The sequence below is a fragment of the Dipodomys ordii genome, unplaced genomic scaffold (assembly GCF_000151885.1).
Source record: "Dipodomys ordii isolate 6190 unplaced genomic scaffold, Dord_2.0 Scaffold151, whole genome shotgun sequence".
NCBI classification, from domain to species: domain Eukaryota; kingdom Metazoa; phylum Chordata; class Mammalia; order Rodentia; family Heteromyidae; genus Dipodomys; species Dipodomys ordii.
Window position 1 is genome coordinate 366,589 of NW_012267367.1, and position 10,390 is coordinate 376,978.

General features: G+C 43.3%; 1 protein-coding gene across 1 annotated transcript in view; it reads left to right on the forward strand.

Moving 5' to 3' along the window:
- Anxa13 (annexin A13) overlaps positions 1-10,390 on the forward strand; it is a 55,482-nt gene that overhangs the window by 33,833 nt on the left and 11,259 nt on the right. Inside the window, exons 5-9 of the mRNA XM_013032224.1 lie at positions 980-1,013; positions 1,116-1,195; positions 2,775-2,843; positions 3,293-3,394; positions 8,217-8,292. Coding sequence (XP_012887678.1) covers positions 980-1,013; positions 1,116-1,195; positions 2,775-2,843; positions 3,293-3,394; positions 8,217-8,292 — 361 coding nt within the window. The remainder of the gene's footprint in view (positions 1-979; positions 1,014-1,115; positions 1,196-2,774; positions 2,844-3,292; positions 3,395-8,216; positions 8,293-10,390) is intronic.

The window sequence follows — 10,390 nt, forward strand, 5'->3', positions numbered from 1 at the left end:
CATTAGATGACTGGATCTCCAACACAGTAGGGAATGAATATAGATGACACCTGACACATGCACAAAACAATTCTCTGTATTTCTTGCAGTAATGTACACATATCCAAAGCAAAACAACATGCCTGCCAGGTACTAACACTTACGGTTATAGGGGAAAGGACTATCACCCAAAGAGGTGGTAGCAAGAGGTGTTCATTTAGCTGTAAGATTTTTCACTTCTTTTCCTTTTAACTGGCATATAATAACTGTACACATGCACAGACTACAGCTTACATTGTGTATTGATCCAAATTGAATAGCTAGCACATACCATCACCTCAGATATTTACCGTATATTTCGGATACAAAAAATTAAAAATCTTCCCTTCCAACTATTTTGAAATAGATAAAATACATTAGCATTTAATTATCTTTGGTCACTCCATTATGAAATCGCCTACTAGAACTTCCTCCTATCTTAACTGACATCAACTTCTTCCCACCCCTCCCACCTCTATTCTCCCCAGGCTCTCTAACCACCACCATTCAATTTTCAACTCCGTGAACTTGTTTAGAGTCCACAAATGAGTGAGATCATGAGGGACTTGTTTATCCTGTGCCTGGCTCATTGTACTTACCTTAATACCCTCCAGGCTCAAGCACGTCATCACGGATTTCATTCTTTTTTATGGCTGAATAGTATTCTGTTGTATAAAACACACCACATTTTGTTTATCCACCCTTCCAGTGTTGGATCCCATAGGTTGGTTGCATTCTAAGGGTAATAGCGGCATGTGTTATTTCATGTCTGAAATGCTTGCACAGTGAGGGTTCCTTCACATTCAAGGGCTTGCCTACCCTTCCCTCACTAGCACTCTGCCCTAGAAGGAAGACCAGCATCCCGTGTCTGGACACATACTTCTCTCTCTTCTCCCTGTGCATCTGTGTCGCTTACTGATTGGTCCTACTTGGGTACTGATTTCTTTTCTTACCTTCCTAGGAAATCACCGCCATCAAAGAAGCCTACCAAAGGCGTAAGTGACCTATGGCTCTGGCTTTGGGTAAAGTGAGTTCCATTGGAAATGCCTCTAGAATCTGAATTGTCCACTTGCCCTCTTCCTTTTCTTTCTCCTAAGTCTTTAACAAGAGTCTTGAAGCAGATGTCAAAGATGACACAAGTGGAAACCTAAGGAGGATCCTGGTGTCCCTGCTACAGGTGAGGGTATGACCCCAGCCCCCATCATGATCCTAGGAAATGAGCCCTAGAGACAACATTGTACCATGGCCAAAAAGGCAAAATGTACAAACACGTCCATCTTCAATTGCCGAGGGATGTGGCACAAGTGGTCGAGTGCTTGCTTTGCACGCTCAAGGCCCTGAGTTCCATTCACAGCACCACCACAAACACAAAATGGTATCAGGACTCAGCAATCCTGACTCCATCCACCCAGCAACTGGGAAACTATCTGATTAAGATTTCTCTTCTCCTAACCATCTGCCCAGATGAGTCAATTAATGATGTCTTTGGTGAATGCACTTACTCATCAAGCAAAATGGTTTCATTTAGCCAAGGAGCACAATCTGGTATCCAATGGATAATCTACTCAGGTATACACAGACTGAACTCTGTGAGACACAGAGCAAGAAGCAGAGTATCTAAAACCAGTAGGGCCCTGTCCACCCCTAGCTGTGCACCTACATCAGGATTTAGCCTAAGTGGCAGTTCGTTGTCATGTGGCCCCATGCCCAACACACAGCATGGCTGTTTAGTTTCTTAGTAGTCAGAGACCATCTCTCTGATTTCTTCCATCTCTGATCTTCAAGAGCTCACACCTGATTGGATCACATCCACCAACAATGCATCCCTTTGGATTTTATTCACCCGAGTAGGTACCTGAATTACATCCCCACAAGAATTACAGCCCACAAAAATCCCCCGGCTGCCATCTGGCCTCACATAAACACAGGAGTGACATCTTCATTGCTTTCGCTCACATTCAAGGCAAGAGGATTATTGGAGGATGTAGTGCACTAGGGGGTCATCTTAGAATTCTGCCTCCCACCCAGGGTGTACAGTAGCCCTCCATAACTACCATGACCAACTTTTGAGCTCTTTGGCACTAGGTCCCTTAGTGGTGAAATTAGATATTTTGAAAGGAAAGACACTTGCTTCCCAATAGACTCATCCTAGGAGATGTTGCAGGCTGCTGTCCCTATCTGAGGTCAGTAATGGGTTTGTGAATAACGCTAAAAATGGGGGCGGGGAGAGAAGGGAGAGAAGAAGAAAGGGAGGAAGGGAAAGTGGGAGGAAGAGAGGAGGAGAAGAAAATGGAAGAGAGGAAGAAAGAGATAGAAGGAGAGGGAGAGAGAGGCAGAGGGAGGGAGAAACAGGAAGAGGGAGAGAAGAGAGAGAAGAAAGGAGAGGAGGGAATAGGGGAGGGGAAGGAAGAAGGAAGAGGAGAGAGGGGAGGACAGAGGGGAAAGGGAGTGAAAGACAGGGAGAGGAGGAGGAGAGGGAAGGGCAAGAGAGAGGGAAGAGGGAGGGAAGAGGGGCAAGAGAAGGGGAAGAGAGGAGAGGGAAAAGCAGGGGAAAGGAGAGGAAGGGAGAGGAGAGGAGAAATTCACCAAAGCTACACTCTTTGCTCATGCCCAAAAGATGGCAGCAAAGAGCAGGTCTTGAAGCTCAGCCAGGCTCTACAGCTTCGGGCCATCTCTGAAATCTCTGGGTTTTCCAGGACTTTGTTTTCTGTGGTAAGCAGGACCTCGAGCTAATAACAATGTCTTGACTCTTCTAGGCTAATCGGGATGAAGGAGACGAAGTGGACAAAGATCTGGCTGGACAGGATGCCAAAGATTTGTATGATGTAAGTGTGCACATGTGCCAGTCTCCACAGAGCCTTTTCTTTCCCATTTATTGGCATTGTTTTCAACAAATGTTTCTTTATTTCATACAAATGGAAGTTATTAGGAAAGAAGTATGACCTTTAAGAAATCACTAGAAGCTTAGATTTGTTGTAGACCATCTAGAAAGACTTGTTCCCATTCTTCTATTCTGGGATTTAATCACCTCAGACCCATATGGGGGCACAAGAAGGTATGCATAATACAAATAAGTATGTGGGTATGTGTAATGTAAATGATTATGGGACTTGTGGGTTAGAAGCTTACTGTGCTTGGCCAATCCACTTGACTTCTTTCTACTCAGTGTCTGTTTTATAATTTCCTGTAAGGGAGACCTGGTTAAATCAATATTCCATTTCTTCCCCAAATTAAAAAGGAAATCATTTCCCATTGTTTGCATCTGTTCTTCAAGGCAGGGGAAGGCCGCTGGGGCACTGATGAACTTGCCTTCAATGAAGTTCTTGCCAGGAGGAACTACAAGCAGTTACGAGCCACCTTCCAAGCCTATCAGATTGTAAGTAGTGCACCCCCAAAACTGTCTTTTTGCTGCCAAAGGAAGTCAAGACCTGGAATGTCAGGACCTGGCGATCACTTATATCAGTGGTTCTCAGTGGGGAGATGAGGTGCCAGAGGCTAAGACATGATACTGTGTACAAGGCAGCCTCAGAGTGAAGAACTGTCCACTTGGGAGATTGAGGCTGGATGCCCTGGTTTACAGCGAGGCTGGGGAATTGGGAAAGCATCATGTTTGAGAACAAAGTTGTGATCACAAGATTGATTACTTGTCATCATCGACAAGTATTGAGATGTCTCCATCCGCTCTTGTGAAACAGGGATTCTAATAAGCAGGGCTGGCTCATGCCTGTAATCCTAACTACTCAGGAGCCTGAGATCTGAGGATCATGGTTCAAAGCCAGCTAAGGCAGACAAATCCAAGAGACTCTTGTCTCCAATGAACCAACAGAAAAGCCAGAAATGGGAGAATGATTGAAGTGGTAGAGTGCCAGACATGAGCCTAAAAGCTAAGCAAGATTGAGAGGTCCTGAGTTCAAGTCAAGTAGAAGCACACACACAAAAGAATTAAATAAGATTAAGGTTTAGTGGTGTATCTGACAAATGATACATATCCAAATGTTTGCTCTTCTTTTTTCTAATTCCTGTTTATGATCAGTCTAGCAGTGTGTGGTACTCTAAAGACACACGAGCTATTTTGCAAAGGTAGGCTCCTGAAAAGACGTGCATGCTATCTTTAGTCTCATGATCATTTTAAGCCAACCAAGTGAGTTAACTACTTCAAAATACTTAATGGGAAGTTCTTCCCAAAAGGCAATCTACAATTTGACAACAAAAACAAAAAGCGTAAGTGGTGTTACCAAGTATTTTCCTTTTCTGTACTTACCTATTTTCGCAGGTGTTTCCACCTATTCAAAACACCTCTATGGCCTGTGTATCTCATTTCAGTTTCGCAGTCTTAACTCTCATGCAGGCTGTACAACTCCAGGGCTCATAGCTGCTGGACAAAGCAAGCCTGCCTGCCGAGTAGGGCGCCATCTGTAACTTATCAGGACCACACAGCAAGTCGGTAGCAGAAGTAGAGGAAAACTCCAAGACTCCCCAGCCCAAGCTCCTGCCTCGGCTGGAACCGGCCTGTCCTCACTCCAAATAGGCTTTGCTATGTGTTGCCAGTAGATGAAAAGACAAAGCTTTGGAATTCTATCATTATTGTACATAAGCCTCCAGGCCCTCTCCTTTCAAATCGTGCCCAGCATCACGATCAAAGGCAGCTGACCTGGGTCTGTGCCTGAAGTCCATGGCTTCAGAGCTGGAGGACTTCTCCATGACCCAGGTCCTCTTCCCACATGATGGGGGCCAAGGGAAGAAGTTTTAAAAATGGCTGTCATTGGGGATCATCATAGAAACACCCCCCCCACACACACACACATCCCTGCATGAACTAGTGATTACCTGCAAGGACACTCTCTCAATTAATTCAAAGTTAATCTTCAAGCAGCAACGGCACTGTCACTGGAAGAAACTGTTGAAAATGAGACTTCCTAGTTCTTTCCTTTGTCCCATTGAACCACATACCCTGGAGTTCAGCTCTTAACATCTGTCAGGCTTAACAAGTCTTCTAGATGATTCTGATGCATGTGGAAGTTTGAGAAGTCAGCCCGAACTTGCCATAGGACCTTGGGCAAGTTTTGTTTTTGTTTTTGTTTGGTTGTTGTCGTTGTTGCTGCTGCATGATTTTTTAAATTGTTATTGTAAAGGTGATATATGGGGGGGTTAATGAATACATTTTGTTTTGAATAATGTCACCTCTTCCCTCATTTTCTCCCAGGTTTTCCTTTCTGACCCCCCCTCTTCCTTACAAGTCATATAGTTCATTTTCAACATAGTGTCTAATGAGTATCACTGCTGCATTTTCACCCTTAGGTTGGGCAGGTTTTCAAAGATCAGGTGCCTCAGTTTCCCAATTGTACCACTGGGCTCATACTACCTACTTGGATAGATTAGTTAGAATTAAATAAATTAACAGAAGTTAGCACTTACCTGATATGCAGTAGGCACCCAATAAATATTAGTTACTGTTAATAATTTCCCTACATCAATCAACAAGTGCCAACAATCAGAGCAAATGGTATATATGGACAATTAGATAATGTACATGTCTGTTGATTAAGAGAATTAGCTCTAAAATGCTACCTATTGGACTGTTCTAAAAGCCTTGCTCAATTATTACTTATATTGATCTTCATTGTTGACTTAAAAAAAAGTTTCCCCTTTTCAGTAAGCTATGGATGGTCTCTGATCAAATGGACAAAGACACAAGCAAGCTTGAGACTCTACATCTACACTAGGCTGCCCTAATGTAGGGTTGAACTTTCATTTTTAGTCCTCTTGGCTTTAAGGTTTTACCCTTTATTTGGCTTCCAGTCCAAGCAACAGAGCCTCTCCAAAGTGCCACATCTTGCAAGATTATGGCAGTCTCAAAGTTTACCACCCATGAAAACATAGCAGGGCTCTATAAACAGTATATGCCTTACCTGCAGCCCAGTCTTGCTGTCTTCGCATTGGCTCCTCAGGACTTGGCTCCTTCCCTATGTGTGTCTCTAAGCTCATACAAGAGTTCTGGCCCTTTCACCGCTTGGAAAACCAGGCTGCATATGGCAAACTGTCAATGAAGGAACTGATCTTAAAAGAAAAGCAAGTCACCCTCATTTTTCTAGCCATTTCCCTATGAGCATTGCCACCCATTTAACTAGTCTTTGAGACTGGTTTAGAATCCATTTGAATAGTGTGGCTTTGTCCTGAGATCTGTAAACATGGTTCCATTCAAAGAGCTCAATGAGAATTAAGTGTTCCAGTAACTAAACTGAAAAGTTCTTAGAGAATGGCAATAGTTTGGGCCAGGCTATTGTTTTTAGACCACAGTCCATGAATTCTATGGGGAACTTAGATAGCTACTGGAAAGGAGTGGGGCAGGACAAAAAAAAAGAGGCACTGTTATCTCTTTGTATTGTGTGAATGGAGCCCCCTGAAGGTGTGCACAGAAAAGCTCTGAGAGGCTAGAATATGGCTCTGATGCCTAGAGCTACTGTAAGAAATCCATCTCTTCAGACAGCTCTGCTTGTCAGTCTTTGTCTGTTTTGTAGGCTGGAAGTCTACAGAAAATTGCAAACTAGCTTTTATCCCAATATTAACAATAGAAACAGAGTGGTTTCATGGGAGGATTTTTCTAGTAAACATAGACCTAGTGAACAAAATATCCTGGTGAAATACAATCTCAGCCTGTAGAACAAGGGCCCTGTTTCTGGGGAAGTGATACCTGTCTCTTCCAAAAATACAAACTCCTACATCAAACCACAGAAAGGCGGGGGCAGCTAAGGACAACACAGGACTGTAGGCCTCCTTCCCCTTCTAATCTGGTTTGCATGGCTGCACAAAAACACCTCTGGACACATGTGGACAAAAGGCTAAGTACAGAGCAACAGGTCCCTCCCCCCCTACATACACGGTGCTTGCATCACAAAAAGCATGCTATTTACCTGTGTTTTTAAACTTTAAAAAAAAAGATAAATTCCACTAGCATGCATGCAAATGTATTTACATGCAAATGTTTTAACTTTTAAATTTTATCTTTAAGTAGTTGCACAAAGGAGTTGCCACTTAAAGCAGTATATGAATATAATGCATCTTGATCTTTGCCACCCCTTTCAACATTCTCACCCATTCCCTCCCTCTTCTTAATTTTTGTAAAATATACATTTAATTCTTTTTTAAATGTTATTTTATTGTAAAGATAATGTACAGAGGGGTTACAGTTACACGAGTAAGGTACGTTTCTTGTTGAATGTTGTTACCCACTCCATTGTTGCTCTCCCACTATCCCTTCCCGATTTTTTTTGGTCAGTCATGGGGCTTGAACTCTGGGCCTGAGCACTGTCTCTGAGCTTTTCAGTTCAAGGCCAGTGCTATACTACTTGAGCCACAGCACCACTACCACATTTAATTTTTGACTGCATTCTCCACCCCTTCTTCTCTTGTTCCAGTTATTTAAAGGCTCATTTGTGTCCTATCCTCAAACAATCATTTCTAAGGAAGGGGCACAGTGCTCAATCTTGACAGAATATTTTTTTCTCTATTTGCCTGCCCCGAGTGTAGCCCAAGCAGTATTTGTGTTAAGGATAGTCACAATTTACTGAAACTTAAGTTTCTGTAAATATTTGGAAAGAAACCTAATGTGTAATACTGTGCAGAGCGATGTGTAAGCCGGTGGTGAATATCAGATTATTCACCATCACTTCAGAGTGAAGGAAAGAGGTATTTTGAGGTGGTCAGCTCTTGGCTTCCAGCCCTTACAGACCCACTCTACCAAAAACATCAGATCAAGTCCTTATCAGGGACTTCACCGCCTTCTACTCACTTCAGGCCAGCTCTCAGTGTCTCAAAACAAGGAAGACAAGAGAAGCAAAGAGCAGATGACTAACTACAGCCTCCTGAGAATGGAATGGAAGCCATGAAAAACACTTTGGAAACTAAGATGCTTTTATTTCTGTCGTGTATATTCATTGTTCCTCTACTCCCTCAATTAACAGATGAGGAAATTGAAGCCCAGAGAATGCCATTAATTGGTACCAGTTCCATTGGGGGTCAACTTAGAACAACTGAGAATTAAACTAGCAATTGAAAATTAAACTGGCAACCACCAGTTCCTTATAGCCATAGCACTGACTCTGAAAGAATTAAACACTTTTTCTAAAGGAACAACCATGAGAACATCAAGGTCCAAAGCAAATCCTAGAGTAATGGCTAAACTTTGCTTGTCTCTCCAGCTCATCGGCAAAGACATGGAAGAAGCCATTGAAGAAGAGACATCGGGAGACCTGCAGAAGGCCTATTTAACTCTTGGTAAAATTAGGGGAGAGGGTCTGTGGTAGTTTCAGCTCCCCGGGACCATGCTCAGAGATGAAGCCCTGTCACAGAAGATTGTCAGAAAGTACTTTAGTATAAACACTTCTAACCACAGCAAGCAGGGAGACAGTGGGTGTAATATAGTTTCTCTTGCCCCAGGAGCTCTGAAACTGGGATGTCCAAAGGTGAGCAAAAGACTGCATCCTTGCATACCATATTGACCAGGCATGTGCGCTAGCTGTCCACTAGCAACTGTGAGCAGCCAGTGGTCCTGCTGGAAAGAAGATTCCTGAGGAAGGATCTAGATATGAGCACTCAGCAAGCAATCCTGATAATGAGTGACTAAATCCTGAAGCAGGTGTCTGGGTGATGCATCCCAGTGCCGCTATAACCCCACTAAGATTGTGAATCACTGAGTGCAACTGTCAATAACCTGGGCCCATTGCCTAGCTTGGGTGTCAGTATAGAGTTCATATGGCACAGCCCTATAGTACCCACATTGAGGACCCTTAACAAACTTGGCACATGCCTGATGGCCAGAGGGTTTCCTTTCCCATTAGATTCTCTTCAATATTTGCCAAGAATGAGATCTGTTTAGAAAAGGAAGGGAGAGAGACTAAATCTTGGCCATGCCAAGCAAACCCTTGAACCCTCTCTCCAGGTGTTGCCCAAAGGCAGGAAATAGCAGAGAGATGGGCATTGGGCCATGTCTGGCAAGCTGACTCTTTTTCTGCAAACCCTGGATGGAAGGCATTGTCCATTGTGGGTGCTGAGGGCACCATCCCAAATGGCACAAGAATGGGGAGACACATCCCCAACTGAATAAGCAGCCTGGAAAGTTAAAATATGTGTGTCAGTTGCCAAATTCTTCCATTTCTTGGTGAGCCACCAGCACCCAGCACAACTTGATATTTTTTTTCCATCCAACTTCATTTTGCATTCATGTTATGTACAGAGGCCTGCACATCCCGGGCATTACTTGTGACCCCCTTGAACCCACATGAGTCTCACTATGGGTGATATACTCAGGGCTTCAAAGAGGGAGAACTCTCATCAAGACCTACCTCTGAGGCTCCAAATCCTTGCTGCATTCAACATTCCAAAAACCAGGAAGATCCTAGAGCAGAGTAGGAAGATGGTGATCCTGCCATTTGATGATTTACCATTTGTTTAGCACCTGTCTGGCCCAGAGGTTATGTAGGAGTAGGATCACAGGCAAGTAAGACCAAGTTCTTGCTCTTATAATTAATGTTTCCAGAGGACACACACACACACACACACACACACACACACACACACACAGATTAGACTACAGTGAAGAGAATAACAATAGAGCAAGGAGGATATTAAGGAAGGAAAAAGCTAAGTGCTAGAGCTAGACATGGTGAACTACAGAAGATGGTAGACTCATGGTACCCAAAGTAAAATTAGAAAAGCCCCTCAAGATAATGCTTACCAATAACAAAATATGATTTTACAACTGTATTTTCTAGACATTTCTCTTTTCATCCCCATTTAACTCATAATATTACCAGTTACTTTCACAATAAGCTATCACTAAGTTACCACACAGCTAACATCTACAAGGACAGGCTGAGACTGAACAAATTCTACCATGAGCAGCACTTCTCACTTAATGAGGAGAATGGAGCACCTGCTTCAAAATCTTCTATTTACAACAGTTTCCTGAGCCCCGCCTCCAGATTTCTCATGGAGAAACTAGGAATGGAATGGAGCCCAGGAAACTATACTTTTACAAGCTCCCCAAAGATGATCCTGTGCTCCCTGAAGTTTGAGAACCCCAATCTTTTGAAGGCAAGGAGGAAGGACATAGAACATGCAATGACTACGCCTAGCTTCTACTCACCATATCTTCATATTTCCCCTAGCTATTTCTACCCTACTGCTGACAGATTCCTGCTGCTGCAGTTACAGACTTTGTGCCCAGGCAGAGATCAGCAACAGTAGAAAAGTGGAGAGATTTTTCTGCAGGAAGAAGGAGTATCAGGAAAATCATATATAATGAACACGTTGACTTTGAGCAATGATTCTGGCATCAATTGGTGCTGCCTGGGGCAGGAAATCTTTTTTTTTT